Raw genomic sequence first — 23119 nt, 5'->3', positions numbered from 1 at the left:
ATGGTATTTTCCCAAATGAGGTGATCATTCACTGTATTTTCTTCTTTCTTATGCAAGGAGTGCTTCCTATATACTACACTGAACTTGGCATTTATTTCTCGTATTTAGTATTTCCCAATTGTCCATCACTTGAGTTTAGAAGATGCATTGGGTAATCTCATCTGATCTGAATCAGAAAAAAAGCAAAGTCAATGTACATAGAAATGAATATACTGTACTTGTGTAAGTAGTGCAAGCCACTGCGTCTTCTCTGAGCAATGTGCATACAGTAAAACAGTGCAGACTCAAAGCCATACAGTAACATTACTGTAACCACAGTGATTACCAGAATTAGGTCAAAACTGGATGTCAAGCACAATTTTATCTTCATAGAGGGCAATCACCAGCATGATGGCAAATCCAAGAAGCAGGCCTAGATTCTGAAGAATGAACTGCCCCACAGGACAATAACCATGCTCTTCATTATCTCCATCTCCATGAAGCATTTCTGGAAGCTAAAAGGAAAAACAATTTAGAAAGTTATTTCACTTCTATTCCATTTATACACGGACAAGTTTACAAGATGATATGGTCAAGAATAAACACGCCAGGATTCAGTTATAAAAACAATGCACTAAGACATAGCTTAAACTACCTAACCACTACATTTGATAAAAACATGATCACATCATATGTACTAAAAACAAACTAAAAATGCCTTTCCTTTGGACTTCTTTTTCTTAAGCTTTTACTGGATCACACATCTACTTGAATTTTAAGTTCCTCAAGATAAGGACCAGCCCAGCATTCTGGTTCTGCTCTTTTGAGTTCTTTTATTCAATTATAATTGTCATGCTCAAATAAAGATAATAAAAAGCTTTGACTATTTCTACAGTTATTACATTGCTATAAATATACCCTTTATAATGACTTTGCTGATTAACTTAGCCATTCATTTGTCATGTTACAGGCTTACACATATTCACATATATGTCCCTTTTAAATATGGGAATAATAGGTACAAGTAATTCAAGGGAAATTCTATGTGAAGCTATAAAAAATTCTGAAAGCTCTGGATATTCCTTGTATTCCTCATCTATGAAGAAAAGTCAAGTAGTACTGACAAAAGCAACAAATAAATAATAATGGACTTGGAAAATGTAAAAATAAATCTTCTGAAGTGTCTTACAAAGCCACCCATACAGACTTAAAATGTTTTACAAAGAAATTAATTCAAGAAAGCATGAGGTAAACGAAGGAATTCCTTCAAGACACAGTACAGAAAAAACATAACACAGAACAAACTGCAAACTTCAGGTAGTACACAGCACAAGCCTCTGTTTACTGCTCTTCATTAGATAGGCTAGAGTAGTTCTGTTTATTCTGAGTACCTGAATACTGCACAACAGACAACGACAAATTATCAGAGCATTAAATCTGCTTGCAAAACAAATACATTACCCCCCCAGTCTTGTATTACTGTATTTCAAAAAGATACATAAAGCTGACAATTAATTTGACCCACTGAGTATTTAAAGATAAAAAATATACTGGTGTGAAAAATGTTTATCACCTCTACAATAGACCAGACAGCTTAACAGCAAGCACTACACCAAATTACAAAGTACCATTAAGTCATTAAGAATAAATGAAGTAATCACAGACTTTACACTACGGAAGATTGCTATATAGATTCCATGTTGGCAGGCAAGATTTGTTGCAGAATTATTTTCTTTTTAATAAATCAGAGTTGTATTCCTCGAGTAATACAAGAACCTAACCAGAGAATTGTGCTAGAATTGCTGCTGCCAATTCTCACCATCATGTTTTTCGAATGGAAGATCTGCACGCAATTCAAGTTTTGTAATCAACTTCTACAGAGACATACTATTGTTGTTCCAAAGCTAAAGATGCTCTTAAGAATAATCAAAGAATATTTTGGCATCTGTTTCAAAATCTAGGAAGCACACAGTGCTCTGCCTCCATGATTTCTAAGGTTTCTGGTCATGGCCATGAAAGGGGGGAATATTGATGAGTAGAAGCAGAAGTCTTAGCTACAGGGAGTGGCAGCTGTCATATATTTCCAAAATGGTGGAACTGAACAGCAAGTAAAAGACTCCTTTAAGACAGAAAAAAAAAGTTATTTAACAGTAACCAGTACTATGGGCACGCTCCTCATCACTGTCTTCAAAATACTTTTTATTTTTACCGTCACCATATCTAAGAGGTGTGCTCTTGCTCCGCTTTCTTGTACTCAGAGCCTGAGTAGGCAGGCAGAGGAGTTGGCCAGTGCCACTTTGCTCTCCCTCAGGTGCAGAATCCCAGTGTAGAAAGGGTCCTGGAAAGACTCTGACAGGGAAGGAGGAAGGTGGAAGAAGGCTGTGTGCTGCAACAATCGTTACTGGCAAAACCCCTCCTTCCATCTTTGAGATATAGGCCACACATACATGAGCACTGTAGGAACCTCTTGCATATTCACATTCACCGGAGGCAAATCTCCCCGAGGTACCTCATTTGAACAGGTACCGCCCAACTGCTCTACACAGCACTGCTTCAACGCTGATGATGTCTCTGCAATGCTGTAGTAGCTAAAGGAGGCATAAACAGAACTTCAGAGAGCAGCTTGGCAGGCATGAAGAAGAAATTTTTCAGAGAAGCCACAGATGTTTTTTGAGATCTGGTGGAACATGCTGCGGATGAAAAAAAAAAGGCTTCACCTTAGCATTACGCTAATGGGCTTTAACACTTCTGGTTATCTACTTTGACACCACATCTAAAGGTTACTAAACTTTTCGCTTTATTAGCTATTGATGTGACCAATTTCAGGGACCATATAAGAGTCCGGTCCTGTCAATGGAAAAAAAAATAACAGCCTCTTGAATTTGAAAGCTTATAGTTTCAGTCCTAGAGATATAAGGAACGAAAAAATTAACAGATAAATCTATTTTCCACTAAGATGAAATGATTAAAGTTGGACTGGGAAGGAATATAGGAAAATTCAATGTACCCATTCAAACAAAACCAGCAGTGTCAGGGAGGAGGATATTATGATTGTTCTTCTGATACTTACCACCAAACAAAATGTTATGAGAGATTATGGAAAGCCTGAAGGATTTAGAAAGACCTGAGTTTAGGCTGCATTGGAGAAGAGTATCCTTACCATTAGAAAACATGTAATTAGACAAACATCAAGATAGTTGGATGCAAAAATACCAAGAGATCCATTCTCAAGGAGCTGGTGTAAGGAATGGATAGAAAACTGCACCTATGTGAACCTCTGTCAAGCTATGGAGGGATCAAAATCTGTTCCTATAAGTAAGAGTCAGCTAACAAGGTCTTTGAGAGAGAGGCAGATTATGGAAAAATCAAGACAAAAATCTGGTCCACTTTCAAGTGTGCCCTGCAGAACCTTTCCTGCTCTTGTTTAGTCAGATCATTGGGCTTTGACTATTTGGCTGCTACTATGATGACTGAGGAAATGGGCAAGGAATAAAAGAATGAAAACACTGCTTTCCTTTATACATGACGTCTTCAGTCAAAATAAGTACAGGAAGTATCAGCCACAGGACTTACAAGCAAGTGATATTTCAGTAACTATAGGCTACTGTAGAACATCTAAAGTTGCATGAAGGATCACGCTCAGCTACACAGACACTCTATTTAGCAAGTCCTGAAAAGGACTTATTTACCTTACAATAGATTACAGCAACTTCATCACTAGAGTATATTTGCAAATTAAAGTCTCCATAATGAAGTGAAATATCCTGTGGTGTGATGGCCAGTGCTTGGCTTCGATGAGTCCTAGTCACAAAGGACCTAATGGCAAGCAGGACTGAATAAGATGAAGGTCGTGGGAGCAGCCTCCACCACTGTATCCTGCCTTGACCTGTGCTCAAGCCCCCATTTGATGACTACTAATGGGACTAACATGGGATCTTCAGAACCAAAGCTGAGTTTAAGAGAAAGTTCTCAGATGTGGAGGATGCCACCTAGAAGCAAGCTGGAAGCCCCACTGACACTAAGTTTTTTAAGTGCCAATGTGGCAGCAGTGCTGAACACAGCACTAACTGCAGAGGTAAATATGCTAGAGGACAGAACAGCCAAGACAGCTTCTTCCAATACCAGGAAATTCATCGGAAACTGAACCCTCACTTTCAGTGGTCTTCACTCATGCTTCAGTGATACCACTGAGGCTGAGAAACCAGACTGTGCAGCCATGGCTAGGAACTGACAACTACTGGCCACAGCAGCAAAGGGGAGAGGGATCTGCATAATGTCAGCTGCTTTTAGTTAGCACCAGGGAAATGATACGATCAGCCTGCACCAGACATCAGCAGAGCAGACATCTGACAGCCTCACAGACAGTGATCTGACAAAGATGTGATGCTGTTTCAATGAGAATTGCTGAAACCCAAAGTCTATGTCTGTGGCTTAAAGTAACTGACAGATGCCTCCCTGCTTTGACAAGTCAGCTAGTGAGAGTCAAACATCATGTTTCACTCCCGCACCAGTTAACTTTTCAGAAAGCTGCTAAAAAAACATGGTTTGAAAACAGGATAGCCAGCACAAATGTATGCAGGAGAGCAGAACTAGCAGTTTAGGCTAACGGAGCTACAAAATCTCTGAAGAAATTTGGAAAGTTGAAGAAAATGCATGGTTTAAAATACTTCAGAATAGTAAAATATTCCATTTTACCCATAACTGAAAACTGAAACAGGCTTATCCTTATTCCAGTAAACCAAACCCTCTACAGAGATGTCATGAGGCTAACCAAAATCTCTACTGGAACATCCCTCAAAGCCACAACTCCAGTTACATTTTTTTTCTATAAGCAGTATGTAGCCACACCAGGTGATCCAAATAGCAATCTACCGATAATAGGTACATGGCTACTTAGTCTATTGGAGGAAAAAAATAACAGCTGTGAGGAAGCCTGACCCTGCTTTAGATGTCTCTACTAGGAAAGACTAGTTTGTGAATGAAGCAATGGAAATCCAGGGAGCTACTCCACAAAAAGCTGTCTGCACCCATATGAATTAAAGTTTTAACTAGGTTGGAGTTTGTAGTCCAATTGGTTAGTAATATAATACAATATGAGATCTATCCTTAAAATCCAGCGAAGAGACACATCTTTTTCTCTGTACATTAAAGCAGAAAGAGCATTATAAAATACCCCAAAAATGAAAACTGATCTCATCATCACTGGGCTTGGGAAAGACAAGAGGTGAGAAATTGGCTTATTTAAATGCAGCTCTGAAGCTGCTTAGGAGAGAAATCAGGATTGAATATGGACGGATACCATGTGCACAAGTGCATCACTGCCTGAAGGATCTGGATCTATGGTGTACACACACTAAATACATTACACCTGTATGTTCTTGAAGCAGCAGCATTTTTACACCAGATGATTTTTTTAAAAGTTAATCACTGTAAGAGCTATGTATTACCAGCTGCTCGTGCTAAGGGCTCAGACTAAACTTTCCAGAATCAAATATATGAAGATTAAACTTCAGTGAAGAACAATTCTAAATACTGGATTGAACTCCAGCATCTAATACCCCATCCACAAAAACAGAGAATCATCCTGCTTTTATTAGTGGGAAGTTTCTATTTTTAGTAGTTTATTAGTAGGAAGTGTGAGTGTCTTTCCCAGCCTCCCTGTAGTTTTTGTATTTTAAGAGGAGTCACTGGCAGACTTCGGTAGCAGAAACCCAAACACACAAGCAACTATAAAACTTCACTACACGTCTTAAAGTACCTGCAGCATTTTAAAAAGTCACAGAACAGAAACAGCCATCTACTGTCTACAGATATTTTATGTATTGTAACAAAGAAAATTCTGTCATACGTTGGATTTCAAGTCCCAGGTTTTATGCATGGAATGCAAAAATGACACAGAATCATAACAATCTTACCATGTCAACCAATGCGACATAGAGGAACATGCCTGCAGTGATTGCAAAGATCCACAAGGTGATATTATTAGCATACTGTCCCACCGCTGTGCCTATCAGCATCCCTATGTAAGCCATCATGGCAGACAGGAGGTTGTACACAATAGCTTGCTTTACTGTCATACCTGCTTTAAGCAGCACAGCGAAGTCACCTAAAATGGAGACAGAACACACAGGTTTAATATCAATGCTTCTCAGGAGAGTTAAGTAGATAAATTAGCCTACATTTACTATCTCACCAATCCAAGGCATTGCCAAAGTAACAATGCTGCTACAGAGGCTCTGAGGAAGACTGGGCAACAGGATATGACACCTCTTACGAGAACTATTTATGTGCAGCAATCCCTGGATTAAAATATGATTTCAAGGTGCCTATTCATCATGCTGATTATCAGAAAGGTAATAGTGATAAATGCTTAAAGTTAAATGGAGGAGTCTAGATCTGGTCCTCTCACAGAGGATACATCTGTGCATACAAACTTCACAGAAGTTTTTCATGGCACATAAAAACAGAGGCTTAGTTTCAATCAGTATCTGTGAAAATTCCTCTTAGCTATATACACCTCATTCTGCAAATTCAAGGGGAGGATAACAAGGCGTTAGTCCCCACAGAAGGTGACAATGAATTTGAGAAATATAGCACTAGGAAAAGGAAGAGTTACATTCAGAAAGAATGACTTCACATCCATGCTGAATCAGTCCTCTGGTTTAAGACATGCCAGGTTAACCCGTTTTATTTTGAATTCAGGACTGCTCTGCTAAAATTACTGACAGAGGCAGATGTTCTATAAAGATCTAAATTTTCATCTTTTAATCAGCTCCGATAGTTTTACTCCCTTCAAACTGAACTCTTGTGAATATGAGTAGAAGATGACATGCAATCATAAGGGTAATTAATATCATATTCTCATGTCAGATATGCTAGAAATTAATTGCTCAATCTAGAATCAAAACCAAAAATATGTATAGTGAACTACTCACTTCTTATACAAGGTTAATTTAATCATGTTAACCTAGCAAGTTATAAGAACACGAATATATATTGCAATCCATTATATACTGCAGCAGCTTCATTTAACTAACAATTGTATAGCATCATTGTCAAACCATGAACATCTGCTCTGTTATTTCCCATTTGTGCCCATTACTTACCTTAGTATCTGTCTACATAAAATGCTTTTACTCATCACCTCTAAGGGCTTTTGAAGTACTCGCTTTACCTTACTTTCAACCATTCAGAGCTAGCAGCTCATCAAGTAAACAAGCTGTGGAGTACATACACAGTTTAATCTAGCACAGTTTCACGTTACTGGGAAAAAAGACGACTCTTCCTCTCTTTAGCTGCTCTTTTGCAAGTCTCAGCGTGCACTCAAGTTTCATACAATGTGCCTTACAGCTCACAGGAAAACAACAGGTTTCATCATGGTTAGCTAACCCCAAGAAGAAATGCTTCAACTGGGGGGAAGAATCAATGGCACTGGCAACAGTGCCTGCAGGCTTTACCCTAAAGAGTCATCCACACCTACTGGACTCAGCAACAGTTGGTACAAAGCATCTTCTGAAGATCTCCACAAAGAATTCTACTTAAGTAAACTTGTGTTTACTTATGTAACCTTACCTAACTACAAAATGCAGAGGCGTAACACCAAAATGTAAAGTGTACGCTCCTAAGAACATTTATAAAACATATTCAAAAAGCTTCAAAGGACTGCTGTAACTAGATACCTGCCAATATAATTCTGTATTAATGCTCTCATTATGTAATCTGAAGCAATATTGCTCCATTACTCTGAGATTCTGGTCACCCTTGCAGCATCTGCATTGTATTATGCTTATCAGGATGAGTATCACAACAGTTTTTAGATAAATATTTTGTACGGATGAAGAGACTGAACATATTGAGTTTATAGAATTAGTTACCTAGTTCATGGGGAAGCTCATGACAAAACACTGCTATAGATGTACTTATTCCTCCTGTTAGTCCAGCACTAAAAGCTGCTCCTGGGGGGGGGGAAAGAAAAAGGATTCAAAAGATATTTCATTATTTTCAAGTCAGAAAATTTAATCAACAGACTTTCCAGAGACGACACCCTTCTGTTAGAATACACGCTCTAATATTTTTTCTTTATGTCTGTGTCTTGTCTGTATATAAACTGAAAATACTGGAAGTATCCTGGATGTGCATTAGCACTGCATACTTCAGTACTCAGTTTAACTGAATGATAAATCCTGGGAGAGAACACAACTGAGCAAAACAGAAACTTAAAGGCAACAAGCCAACAAATAGGACCACTTTTACATTTTTAGGAACTCTCAAGTACATCAGGACAGTTATGAATGCACATGAGCAACAGTCTAGCTCTCTCCTTTCCAGGCTGGAAATCCAAACTAGTATTTAACCCATAACCTATTTCCTTCATGCTAATTTGTAGAGCACGTATCAGCAACATTAATAAGCCAGACTTGGAAAATAATAAGGAGAAAAACATCAGCATAAACCTCTTTCAGTAACTTTTGTGTAAGCTAATTTAATGAAATCAACTTTAAGTTCATACCTTAAATAATTCTGAGATGAGAAAACTGGTATTAAATTTCTGTACTGTAGCAGAGAGACGCACAAGAAGAGCCTGCAGTGAGCAGTCAAAACAGGCAAAATAGAGTAGAAAGAAGACACAATCTGAAGACAGAGAGGAAATTTAACTTTCCTCTGGATTCCTCATAACTTGATATATTAAAGAGATGAACATGCTTTTCTAAAATCTACATTTTACCAAAGAATCAGCTCTTTGGGCTTGACACAGGAATATTTAGAAATGGAGTTTCAATACAGTGGAGTTCTCAACAGATGGCGCAGTGATCCTTTTTGGCCTTAAAATCCACTGTCTACATGTCTTACCTGTTTAATGTGAAAATGAAGCAAAATTTAATTTTTATGGAGTTTAGTTTCTCTAGAAATTGTTTGGAGAAAGTGGAGAAACCGTAGTAGATTCCACGGTTAACTTCAGACCCTAATAAGTAGCTATCCCCCATCCTTCAAAATGGGTATGTTTCTTCTGCTAGTAGTTCAGAACCCTGTGTACTCTTAATAGCTACCTTAGTAAAAAATTAAAAGTATGCACTTCAGTACTCTCACTGTCATTTTGACTTGTATGACATATATTCAAATTAATGTGTTTTACAGTTCAGATCACATTTAGAGGTTTATGTGAATCAAAGTTGATTTAATAAATCTAATCAAATCTGTTTGGTACTTCAATTTCTTCTACGTTTGGCTAGAAATAAATCTATACTGACCATAAGCCAAAACAATACTTTGCTCAAACAAAAACTAAATTATCCTAAGTAGTACTTTTAAAAAAATTATTTCAGTAGCCTGATTCGTAGTACATTTATTATTTGCAAGTACTGTATAATTCTATGTATTATTAATAACAATAGAAATAGTATTATTATAAATAAATATCATTATAAATAAGACTGAAAGGCACTTATTTATTATTCAAAGGTAAATACTAAGACCCAAACAACAAATGTGCATTACATAGGCTCCATAATTCATAAGGAGGTTTAGTCTGCACCTATTTTTATTTGGCAGAGATTGCTACTGTTACTAGCATCAATACAGTAATCTTGGTGGAAATAGTCACAGAATATTAACAAAGGGAAGACTATTACAATTGATGGCCTTTTAGTTTCTGCTCTGAAGGACATTAAACAATGCGAAGTAACCACAGGAGCTAACTGAAAGCCTTACCTGTGAGCATTGATAAGTAAAATGTTACCAAAGTTACTAAAGGTAAGAAGAAAATGTTGAGAAATACTTAGTGCTTTTGCTTACCGATTGCTAAGCCATCACTAAAGTTGTGAATGCCATCTCCCATAATTACCATCCAAGCAATATTAGCTATCCCAGTATCTTTCAGGTCTTTTCCAGAATGACAGTGGCCATGGGAATGATGGGAATGTTTGTGGTGCCAGTGGTGACTGTGTTTTCTAGCTATCATTTTATCTTCGCCATGGCTGTCATACTCTGAATCATGAAGATCATGCTCTTGAGCAGCATGTGAGACATCATTGTGAGAATGGTGCATATTGTTGTCCTCTTCTACAGACAAGAAGTTTTTGGGAGGGGATTCCAGCTGGCCATCTAAATCAGTTAGTTCAGTTTCATTCAGTCGATCTTCAGACAAAACTGAGTCATCTGCTCCTACATTGAAGTCAGTTTGGAGAGACACTACATTAATTCTAATTTAAAATATCACCAGCAACTACTGCATCATCGAGCTACGAATTTCACTGCTTTGCAAAAGCAAAAGAAGTATTTTAACACTTCCCAATCTAGTAACTTCATTGTCAATGTACAGCCAAAAATATGAATCTCTCGTTGCCCCGTTTTTTCACTAAATTGCACGTACAACGTACAGAAGTCTCCACTACAGGGCAAGAGCACTGTATCCATAGCACACAAAGTCAGTTTTAGCCCAGCCTAGGCTTGTATCTGTAAGTTTTGCTACTGCTGAAGTTTATGACTGGAAAAGGACAGTTGCCAGAATGCTAATAATGTCTTATATGCTGTAGATGAAAACTGAATGGCTCAGGAAACCTTAACTGGCTACTCTCTATGCACGCTCATACAGGCCAGAACTTAGCCTTCACTGAAGCATACCAGCATCTGCCACTGATAAAACAGATCTTTAAATAGTTTCTGTTTTGCAGGCATCTGTGTCAGACACTTTTGTCATACAGTGAGCTCCTTCAACGTAGCTCACTACCCTGGTAGCAATCAAAGCCATTTTTACAAAGAAATACAAAGGGAAAACAATGCAGAAGGCATATGTACATGAATTTTAAGTCTACTAGTATTTCTAAAGTATTAATAAATAAATGAAACTGGCAATCTATGCGCCTGTAAACAAAACCAGTTGTGGAAAAAAAGCTGGACAATTAAGTTATCAGCTTGCAATAATTCAGCAAAAATATTTCAGAGTCAAAAATAAGCAAACAGTAAGTGGAATTAAAAAACCAGGTACAGAGTACCTAAGCAGCAGACCAAGAGTTCTAGTTAAACAGGCTCTTAAACATCATTTGGAAGCTGTTTAAAAAGAAATAGAATGGCCATTCAGGTCAGTGGTGGTGGCACTGCAGTTCAAAATTCACATTCTGCATGGGCTTCCAGTACCTGTAGTATGAATGATTTGCTGATCAGCAGAGTGCACTTTAAGAGGAACAGTGTTATAAAACCAGTACGTACTCCATGTTATTAGAAGCAAAATTCTTCTGATAGCTCATTAAAAGAAAATGAAGACATTTCAAATATATGTACCACCATCCTCACAGCTGAAAGTCTATGTTCTATGTCAATGTCCCAAATCCCATTTTAAGATGTTTGAGTGGAGAAGGCTACAAGTGCTAACTCTCCCTTCTACAAACCGTTCAAATTAACAAAATTGCCTTTGTATAAATGTAGCCTATGGATTCTTAATCAACAGATTAATTCCACAGCCATGCAGGCAACAGAAAGAGGTTATGAAGCAAAGCCCTTTCCCTTCTCTCATCCCTTCGGGAAGGGTGATATGGCATTCCTTCTGGGTACACACTGCACGAGCATTCAGTCTGTCATGAGAGAACAGTATGTGAAAGTTGTTTTGGATACTTGAAGAATACTCAGGATATTTATGAAAATAAATTATTTAGTCTTCTCAGCCTGGTCCGAGGATGGAATCTTCAAAGTGAAACAGATATCCCCCTGCAGGTGTTGTGTGTGTGTGTGTGTGTTCATTTTTGATCTAATTTTTGCACGGTTGAGCTAGTCAGGCACGGCTTAAACAAAAAACATCACGAAAACAAACAAATAAAAAAACCCCTCAAAGAACCACAGCCACGGAAAACCTGACTACTTCAGAAGTCTAAGAACCATTTGTATGGCATATTAGGAAGCGTTCAGGGTGCTTTCAGATCTAAAGAAAACAAAAAAGTTTTAATAGAGAAAGCCTATTAAGTCTTATTAACAGTGATTTGCATAATAGCAGCTAAACTGTACAAGAGGTTACATGCTACATGCCTTAAGTTAGATGCCATTACTTTGAATCTTATAATCAGAGAAAATTCTGAAAATACATGCCAACCTGCAAGGGGTTTGAGCTGAAGCCAGTCAGCATCTGGTCTATTATTTAACTTGTGATCAGAAAGTTTCCTTCCAATCGGTGATTCCTCAGTTTGTTTTTTCTTGCACCATTTCTGCTTACTCTGTAACAAGAAACAGATAACATCTGGTTTGTAAATGGACATCTATGGAAAGAAAAGAAACTGAAATGTTGTCCAAAAATCTCTTCAAAATAGACTAAGTTACTCTCTCTTAATATGTCTAACAGAAGTATGTGATCACAGAATATTCATCTTTTTAAGGCTCAGCAACAACATCTATCCCAGTGGAAATTCTTTTCTATCTACTGCAAAATCTCACTAGAACACACATGATGATATTTCACTTCAGTAACAGAGTACATTATGACAAGGATTGCTCTAACAACCCAGAAACACATGCACGCAGAGTTATTATATTTACTTATTTTGTTCAAGAAAGCAAGCATGCAGCAAGAACAGCTCCTCTATTTTGTTAAACTTTATTTTTTTATACTCCTGTAATTTCCTTGTATTTTCCTTTAGAGAAAAGCTTGCTACTTTCCTATCTGTAGCCCACACAACAGCGATCATAGATTTGCCAAAGCAGCCTAGGGGATTCAATTATTTAATTAATTTCAAAGAAGATATGCCTAATGTGACATTTTTTATCTTTATCAGAAGATCTAAGAAATGCCTCCTCCAACACAGAAAATCTTTTGCTGCCTGTCCAGCTGAGGCAGCAAGTTTGACATGAAGACAGAGAACTTTAGAATTTTCCACACTCATTTTGGGAGAAGCAGTTATCATTTCACCAAAATAATTTTCTCCTCAAAGTTGAATGATGGAGGCAAAAGTTAAAAGTGTATTTATATTGACTGTTGAAAGATTATGGCTTTTTGGTGGCTTGAATTTCTACACACTGTCACACTCCCTGCTGAGGTACTTGCTCTCTCTTTATACCACCATCATGAATATACCATGCTCCCAGTCCTAAAAAAATCCAATCATTTTCAGGGAAATAAGTTAAAATCTGACTGGCAATTTATAGAAAGTAGGAGGTCTGCAAACTTGAGCATTTTCTCATATGGAAAAACTGAATACCTCTGTTACACTGGCATTGTTAGCTAATAGTATACAGTTAAGTTTCTTGTAAATTATCTGACAATTGTCTGGCTCTATTACCAGTTCTTTCTTACATACTGCCTTTCATAGTTTTGCAAAAAAAATCACTGCACTTATGAGAAAGAGCTGTAATCTCTTTTACTTAGATCTACCTCCAAATACATCTGGCCAAAAAGCTGCAACCTCTCCCATCAAGATTTCTACTCTGTCTTTCCAAATTACCTTGTTAAGAAAAGCAACCTCTTTTAGAAAAGGATTTCTTCACATAAAATCAAACAGAATGCAGATGAGTAGCACTTGTTCACGTTCACAGATTAAGGAATCATCACATAGAGAATTCCTCAACACTCAGAAGATAACTTCAGGTAATGTATTTTAAAAGAGCATGCAATTTTAGTGTGTACCTTTTGTTTATTGTAATGCTTGTACATTCTTATACAATGTTCAATGATGAACAAAACATAAATGCCTCCAAGTGCCACAAGACCTTTCAGCACTGGATCATTTTCTTCTAGAAAGCCTTCAGTCCGTACTCCGTGTCCGTGGGCATGTCGATGAGACCGCTTGTGTTCATGAACATGACCTTGGCTATGGTGGTGACTGTGGTTGTGGCCTCCATGTGACTATTGGTAGAGAAAATAATAACACAGCATGACCTGGTGCAATCAGGAGACTGAAATGGCTCCAAGCTCAGATGACAAAATATGTAACCTTGCTAGCAAAGTAGCATAACAAGACTTTAAAAGTTGGGTTGTGGGTGTTTGTTGTTAGTTGTTTTGTTTTGGTTTTTTTTATACAAACATATTTTACCATAGAAATTTTTCATTAGACTATTCATTACCCTAATCAATTAAAAAATACTCCTCTGGGAAATGTTATGGGGGGGAGTAGGAGATTAACTGGATTCAGCTTTTTTCTCTTACAATGCTGAAGATACTGTCACAATGCTAAAGATAATGAGACTAACACAGCAATGTCACAAGGAATTATTGTTCCTACACTCCTATTAGGAACCAAAACTCATTATTTTTTTTTAACTATCACAGTCAATTACAGCCTTAATTCTGATCTGAAATACAAACTTCAAGAAAAATTACATGACCAAAAATTTGTATTAAAATTTACACAAAGAAAACATGTAAACATTAGTCTTTTTGCTAAAAGAATTAAGGTAAAATTTTAGAACACATTTCCCCTTCTAAGAATTACGGTATACCAACACAAATTAAAAACTGCTTACCTTCCCAGGAACTTGGACAATTTCTTGACTCAGTAAGTTAGAGGTTACTTTTTCTGCAAAAGCTAGTAACCAGGAAGCATAATGCCAGTGAAATACTTTTAGGTGGTACTGATACACAAGTATCAGTAGACAAGGGACAGCAATACTGCTAAATTTAAAATACTCTTCTTGGTCTCATTAGGTGTTTTAAAATACTGTGACAGAAACTATGCATACACAACTACTTACTCCTTCCTCTTTTTTTTTTGTTTTGTTTTAAAGAAACACGTATTTCCTTTCTTTTTGTTGACAAAAAGTCTGAAACACTGTTTCAGGATGTCCCTCATAGTCAAGTCAATCTACATCTGCATCAGTGAATATTTATTTGTTGATACTTGTCACATAATTCTTTGAAAATTCTATATTCAGTTACAATTAAGAATAAAAGGTAAGGAAACAATACTTACATGTGGCAACAGATGGAGTAGTGCATCTCCACTCATTGTTCCTACAGCCAGAGCTACCAAGAAAGTTAGAAGAAATTTGAAGCACCATTGGTTAATGATGGGAACCAAGATCACACCTAGCAAGGAAAGCAGGCTAATGACGGTGATAGAGATGATACCACAAAACCAGGCTGTGGGAAGAAATGAATACAGAAAAGTTATCAGAACAATACTTGTAAAACTTTTAAGACTGATTAATGACGTTCAGCTATCTCTTAAGGTGACTTTCCTTTAACCTAAACTGTGTAAATGTTCATTCAAAAGGTGCTGAAAAACATGAAGCCAGTACTGAAGCCACAGCAAAAAATACACAGGCTTATTCACAGTACAAGGATAATATAGTGAAAGACATCAGAAGATAATCAGCTAAAAAGAGCCCAACAAGTCTTCCTGATTGTAAGAACCAAACTTAGCTCTGTAGCACTTAATGAAACACAAAAAGCAAAAGATTTCATTTTGGAACAAAAACATCTCCACTACTTAACTTACCAGGGCTCTATGAGCACTAATTCATATTTAACATTTGTTTTTAACACAATTCTGATGCAAAATTTAACTGGAATCAATATTTCCCCTTTGTTAGGAATAACATGTTCAGTTGGGCACCATTCATTTGATTTGGTACTTTGAAACATACATTTTTATTTACGACAAGTAAGACTCAACCTTTGACAGAGGAACTTTAAAAACAAATGCTGTAATAAGAGTTTGAAAATCTGAAAGCAACTTGCTACCAAAAAAAAGCACTATATATTTTTTCTGAGAGCCTCTACTGTTGTCATTAGAAGAAAAAGGGGTAATAAATATGGTACACTCAACATAATCCTGTTAATCAGGAAAGATGTGCAAATTTCTGTATGACATGGAAAAGGAGGAATTATACAAGAAACAGATCCTACAAGCAAAGAAACATGGTTCTTGCAGTCAGCATCTCACCCTAATAAAATATTTTTCCTTCTATTATTTCAAGTGGTCAGTAAGGCTAAGAATTAAAAACTGTTGGGTTCCCCCCCCGCCCCTTTCTGCTTCTCTATCACTTCTCTTGTTTTTTCCCATCACAGAAACTTCAAAGAACAGTAAGTAAAAACTCCAACAATACAGTTCAAAAGGTTCACAGTCCCAAAGACAGGAAAAGTTGGTGCTCCTGTTTTACAAACATTAACTGTTTGGCCTGAGATCTTTGACGAACATGATTTCCTCAATCTGAACTTTTTTATTTATTTAAGTTTTTAGTCTAAAGGTTTTTCCAGGTTTTTTCCCAGCTTCATCCTTAATCAAAAATGTCTACACAGTGTGCCAATTTCATTAAAGTTAACTACTCCTGATTTAAAATCATTAGCATTTCCATACTTCGGTGCATGATCTGAGTTTCCTTATACCTATGAAGGTCCACTCGTTTTTGATCAAGTGAGCGAAAACATCCCAGGAAATGACGGGGGATGGAGGGAGAGAGGAGAAGACAGGAGGAATAAGTATATTGTAGCTGCTCAATTAATTTTATAATTTAGCAGTCAAATGTCCCAAGAATTCTATCTGTACAAAAAATGGTACAGATCAGATTTGACAAGGCTTTGCCACTAGCATTGTGGTTGCTGCAGGTCTGGTCTGGTTCCACACCAAAACTTACAACATCTGCTGTTTTAAATATTATTTTGGGATATTCATTCTTACAAAGTCTGTAGCTGTCACTCCACAACAATGCAGAAAAGGAAACAATCCAATTCAAATGCAAAGGGTACAAGAGCACATCCACCAGGAGAAACTGATTAGAAAATGCTTTAGAAAGTATGCATCATACACTGGAATGCATATTGATACTGAGAGGAAAACAGAGAGTTGGTGAAAATGCAAAGACTGCCACCAGATGAGGAACTAAAAAACAGAGGTTGGAAAATGGGAATACAGAAGCAGGTCTAGAGTGGAAGCAGAACCCTGCCAACCAAAATACTGGCACTACACAGCCTTGATTCAACCCCAGAGCACTTCAACCATGTAGTTTGGATTAACAGGCTCTGCTGAAACAAACACCATACATGGACTTGTAATTCAATACTGAATCATGCATGCACAAGTAGCTCAAATAAAAATTACACATCCATTTGGCAGGACATTGGATCTCCAATCTGGACACAGATATTATGATGTTAAGTGCCAGGTTAGATGACCAACAGCCTTACATGGAGAAAAATGGAAAGGAGATTAGGCAAACTGGTTTAAGTTTCATATATCACAGCATAGATTTGGCAAACGCATCTCTGAAGGGCTTACATACTCTTATGACTGATAAATATCTAAACATGGCACCATGATTAAGACGAGGCATAGGAGAATTAGAATACGGGATCTGTGCAACTCTCAGATCTTGGTTGTCAGCTTCTGTCTCTGTTTAAACTCTTAAAAAAATGGTATGGAAGCAAAATTATCAGCAAAAGATTGCTGTCAAGTCAAAGATAATACATACAAAAACTGTGCATGACCCCACAGTTACATATAGGTACAAACACTCCTAATATAAAAAGAACTACTAAGGAAAACTTACAACAAAAATTTTTATTGAAGGATTTCATTGAACTGTAGAGTGTTCAAAACACTAAAATACTATGGAAGTGGAACTAACATGCAGTATTATGAACACTGCAAGAGCTCTTAAGTTATACACCAAGATCTTTTATAACACGCCTAGGAATACTGTATAAAGCTTGGTCAATGAGGTGAATTGTTATGTCCTGGCTTATAAAATATTTCTGTGGAAAAAAACAAGAGGGAGGTGACTGAACAATTTCTTCTGTAAGGGGCCTCTCTTCAAACAGTGGGTAGTGAACAAAAGTCAGCTGCTCGCATCAGATTTGGACAGCTATTTGTAAATTAAAACAGACTGAAAGGGTAGTACGGCAGACTCCTTGGAAGGCTGAGAATGGTTAGCTATCTGCAGGCTTTAACAAGAAAGCAAGCTAACAGAAAGGCTCCACTGAAGCAAAGCCTTCCTGGGCTCAGAGAATGGTAAACTCCAGGGAACACTGGCATCTGCACAGGAAGATTTACAAGATACATCTGATCTAAAATACTTTTAATCAACAGCTCTAACTGATCTCCATCTTAAAAAAAAAAATATGCCCACTGTTTACTTGTATCACTTCTATTAGCTTCATTCATAGTAGAGTGTACCTTTCCTTTTAAGTTAAATTGTTTAGGAGCCCTCAATGATAACAATGCCACCTCTTCCAATAGGTACACTGTGAAAGCTCACTTGTATGTATAAGCCCTTGGAAAATCCTCAAATAGATGTTACAGAACTATTAAATTACTTTGCTTTAGAAAAATGCACTATCAGAACTAATGGAAACCTTACAGGTTAGTATCAACGAATAGAAGCAGCACTGGTCTATCAAGATTTTTTTAAAGTTTTAATCAAAAATAAAGAAAACCACAGAAAGCTAATGTTTAAAAATGCCTGCATCCTCCTAACTTTGGCAAGTATTTCTGTCTAAAAATGTTTACATTAGCTTGAGTAAGCACACATTTTCATTTTAGTAGAATCCTACAACCTGCAGGTTAAGTTACTCTTATGACTGACATTTGTCCTACACCTCCCACAATCCCCATATACCAGTTAAGATTTATTGTTTTGTGATTCACTTCCTCACTTAAGAAGGGAAAATGATTATTACATCAACTGAAGTCTCAATACAACAGTATACATTATCTGATCAAGCTGACCTGTCTTAGAGGTTACTGTTTATTTTCAGAGCCAAATCAATAAGTTAAAACCCAATTTTTTATAATTAACTGGCAAATGTGTTATTTTTACTCGATATCAGATGCCATAAAACATGTTAAATGTTCACAATAGGCTTCACTAATTTTGCAAATTAAGTCTCTTAAAATGTTAAAGGTCTTCAAGCTGAGTTATTCATCAACTCCTTTACTCATTACAGAGAAAGAAAATGCATTCTTTTAAAAAGAAGCACTCATCTGTAGAAACTTTCTAATTAAACTGGTTCAAAACACGTGCAACATGACAGTTTTGTATATGGTTCAACATTTTAACTGGCAGAAAATGTTTAGAGTTACTCTAGAAATCCTCTTGGTAATAAGGCAGGGGTCAACTCTTACTACAATGAGACTACCCCACAAAACAATTTGCTGCCATATAGAACACAGTATATTCAGTTTACAGCAATCTTTGAACAGTTAACAAGATACTAGCTGTGTCACTATAGGAGATATCTGTATAACAAGTTAATTGTTTTAATAACTCCAGCATTGTTAAAAAAGATTACCAGCAATGCATTCTTTCCAACAGTTATTAACATCTATGAGAATGTAGTTACTTCAAGCTTTATTTCTAATAAGCATCCATGTACTAATCAATATTCACAATTACCAACATTTTTATTTTCAAAATACGGACATTGTACCCAAGATTTTTTAGATTTTTAATATTATACTGCAGCTAAACATCTGTCAACAGTTCCATTATAATTTATGAAAGATAGCAGTAGTAAACATATATTTTAAAAGTTACAAAGTCACAACAATGGATGCTGCCCTTAAAGTAACTGCTTTAAAAATAGTAAAAATATTTTTAGCTTAGAACTATGCTAAGAAGAAGAAAAAAAGTCTACTGATTTTTACTCAGGGCACACACAAAAAAAGCCCAAACTGCCAACAGAGGATTTTGATTGAATACTTCTGATATACTTAAAAGAGAAGTAGTATAAAATAATTGACATTGGAAGTCAGAAAACGGAAGTGTTGTCAGAAATGGCAATTTAAATGTTCTTGCATCTTGCTTAAGTCTGTATATTTCTTGAGTTCACAAAAAATTCTGGATGTCAATTCTACAAATTTGTATCACAGCTAGACTATAAAAATGGTAATATCTGAAATCATATTTTCCAGTGAATGAACTGTGATGAAATTGCTGTTCTCTATTCCTGCATGAATAGATCCAGGTTAAATTTATTAAGAAAATTTGTGTCAAAGTAACACTGCAACTTTCCAACTTTGAGATAAACTTATGGACCACCCCAGTCACACTAAAAGACATAAAATAATTTAAATGATGGAAATAATCCAAACTGTGGGTGGACCTGCTCATGCCTAGAGGTCCTTCTATCTCCAAAGCTTCTGTACCTCGCCTATGTTCCTTAGAGTGCAACATCTAAAGATTTGTGGGAATAATCCAGGCCAAAATGCCTGGGCCACAGGCCCAACAATAGGACGCTGGGCCTCAATGATAGAGGACAAAAAAAAAAATAAAAATAAACAAACATAACATAAAAAGTGAAAATAATAAAAAAAGGATAAAAAGGTACAAGAAAGAAAGATATGCCTCCCTGAGCCGTGGTTACTTAGGAGAAGGTATTGTATCACCAAACACGATGCTGTCTCCTGACTTAAAAGGAGCATTCTGCCTCAAATATCTTCTAATATATATGTTAAATTTCAACCATTCCTTTACTCTACAGTCAACGCTAAGTTGTATGACTTTTCAAACTTTGAAGTTAATATTTACAATGCAAAATAATTTTGAAGGCTTTAGATGTTACACACCTACCTGATGCACCTGTTTTATCTTTATTCTCAGTTGATGCATTTTTACTTTTCATAAAATCTTCAAGCTCATCATAATGTACAATACAAAGCCTTCTCTCAATCTGGTATAGCAAAGCAGGACACATGTATATAAACAATTCAGGAGATATTGGAGAGCTAGTTTCCAGACCATAGTACCGTAGCAGCTGGGTAACATTTAAGCACTGCAAGCAAATTGTACAAACAAATTAAATATGAAAGTAGCTATTTCATTAAAAACTATACTTATGGAAATTTTAGCATATGATTTGAGAAGACAAACAGAATGTAAAAACTCTGGCCCACATTCCACCAATGCTAAAACATGCCTAAGCTGATCTAACTGGTTTACGAGGGAAAAGAAACAGTAAAAATATCTGCACTACAAACTCAGTCTCCAAACTTCTACATAGTTTTTTATAATTGTCAATGAAAATTAGTTTCCATATTTGTTACCATTACACAGTAAAAGCAATGACGAAAGAGCAACAGGAAAGTAGTGGAAGAACATAAACCCAATAGGTTTTCTAAGACTTCTCTTTACCTACCAACCCTTTGTGTTTGGACTTTCACTTTTTAATTCAGTTTAAAACCTCAAACCATCCTTTCCTATCCTGACTTCTAGTTTAACCCTGGTAGCAAAATGTCCTGCTTCGGTAGTTAACAGTAAGGGAAAAGGAAAGTATATTTACGGTCCTGACAGAAATAATGGATGCTGAAGGGAGAAATGGTAGAGCTTACACCGAGCACAGTGCTACAGAAGCTACATCTACACTGCTTCACAATCTCTTAGGACAAAGAAATTAGAAGCATGTTGAAAAGATGCAGGTATTTCTTTTAGGAAAGAGTCTCTGTGCAGTTTCCAGAAGTGTTAATGATCTTACATTCAGAAAGAAGTCCAAAAAAGGGGGTGTGTGTGTGAAGTATTCATGAATACTGGGAAGGGAAAAAACCCCAACTGTAAGCACAGTATCTCAGAAAGCTTTAAGGATCTCCTTTATACAGATAAATAGGCAAGAACATAGATCTCTGAGAAAAGATGGGCAATAGGTAGACAGAAATGAAAACTCATAAAGTAAACTCAAAACTGCGGCAGTCACCTCTACCTTTTTCACTCTGCTACCTCTATTATGCAACGGTCACAAACGTGCTTCTGCGTTATTTGTGGGTATGCACCTTCAATTATTACCTAACAACAGCGGAAGTCAACTTACCGGTTCTCTATTTCATACTCACCTCTTCACGATCACGTTCATCTTCACTATGATCCTTATGACTATGCGTTGAAAAAAGAGCATGTTTTCTTACACTAATCTGCTTATGAGGTGCTTCTCGCTTGCTGGTATGGTGGTGTCCATCCTCATTACCTAAATTGGAATCTTGATGTCCATGACTAGTAGAACGATCACTACTGTGTTCATGATGGTGTACATGCAAGTGAGATGCATCATGAACATGATCGTGTTTATGGACACGATTGTGCTCATACTGATCACCCGGATCATGATCTGGGGCATAATCCCGTGTAGCATCTCCTGAAGTCTCACTGATCTTCTTTTGCTTCTTCTTCTGTTTCCGTTGTTTTCTTTCTGGCTGATCCTGAGTTGTGTTTGTCTCTGTTGAAGGTTCATGGTTCTGTTCTCCATGTTCACTATGACTAACTGAATCATTATGAGAATGATGTGTACCGTTATGGTCATGATGATGTAGACGAGGGTGGTGATGATGGTGATGGCGACTCTGGTCATGAATGCGTTTGCCATCATCTTTGACTGATGGCACTACTGTCTCTCTATCAGGGTCACATTTATGATTTCTCTTTGCAGCCATACCAATCGTGGTTTGGTTTTCTGAATCTGAGTGGCTATGAGGATGGTTATGAGAGTGAGAATGCTTTCCTTCCTGTACTTCCAAAGCATATAAATGAGAAACATGATCATGGCCAATATCATCATGATTTATCATCACTACTTTTACCTCGCCTAAACCAAGGCTTATTAAAAGTTTTTCCAGGCCAAAAAAAGATAATCTTCCATTTTCACCATAACGATCAAAAATCTTTTCAATGTAGTATTTTTGTTCATTTTCAGCTTCCAACGTTGAAAATTTACTCGGCATAGATTCTGTTCCTCCATTCTGGAAGTAGGATGCGTTTGAGATCTGATAGTCATTATGGTAGTGTACACGTTCCTCCTTAGGACTATGGTCATGCCCATCTTCATGGCAATGATTGCACTGATGAAAGATAAATGTCAGCAAACAAATGATGCAAAATTTTGTGTGCATGTGTACCTTCATCTCTGTTTCCTACAAGAAACACAAGGGGAAGCACTTAGGTGTAAAAGCAATCTCAACATTTGTACTACACGAGTATCAGTCTGGTACTTATTTGTACCAGTTGAATGACTCACAAATCTTTTAAGATATTGGCATTAACAGAGTAACAATTGCAGTATTTTTACTGCAGAAACTGTATTAATGTACTTTTCTTACCCAACAGTAAGATAGGCTCTCTGTATTTTAGAGATGCAGTCTTACATACCATACTTACAGGAGGCAGTTAAAAGAAAAAGATCAGCATTTGCAGCCAGTCATAACAGAACATGTTTTGTGTATATTTTCAGGGGCATTTATGTTTA

At 36.8% G+C, this 23119-nt stretch overlaps 1 protein-coding gene across 1 annotated transcript; it reads right to left on the bottom strand.

The window, feature by feature from the left end:
- Nucleotides 1-335: 335 nt before the first annotated feature.
- On the bottom strand, nucleotides 336-22778 carry SLC39A10 (solute carrier family 39 (zinc transporter), member 10). Its single transcript, XM_009698557.1, has 9 exons — nucleotides 21717-22778; nucleotides 20464-20665; nucleotides 14865-15034; nucleotides 13583-13801; nucleotides 12059-12179; nucleotides 9772-10140; nucleotides 7854-7934; nucleotides 5895-6085; nucleotides 336-494 (listed from the first exon to the last, which is right to left on the bottom strand). Exons 1-9 carry the CDS (start codon nucleotides 22776-22778, stop codon nucleotides 336-338), a joined length of 2574 nt encoding a protein of 857 aa, XP_009696859.1.
- Between the last annotated feature and the right edge of the window lie 341 nt (nucleotides 22779-23119).

This window comes from Cariama cristata, unplaced genomic scaffold, assembly GCF_000690535.1.
Source record: "Cariama cristata isolate BGI_N322 unplaced genomic scaffold, ASM69053v1 scaffold8104, whole genome shotgun sequence".
In the NCBI taxonomy this organism is placed as follows: domain Eukaryota; kingdom Metazoa; phylum Chordata; class Aves; order Cariamiformes; family Cariamidae; genus Cariama; species Cariama cristata.
This window is presented reverse-complemented; position numbering and strand designations above follow the sequence as displayed.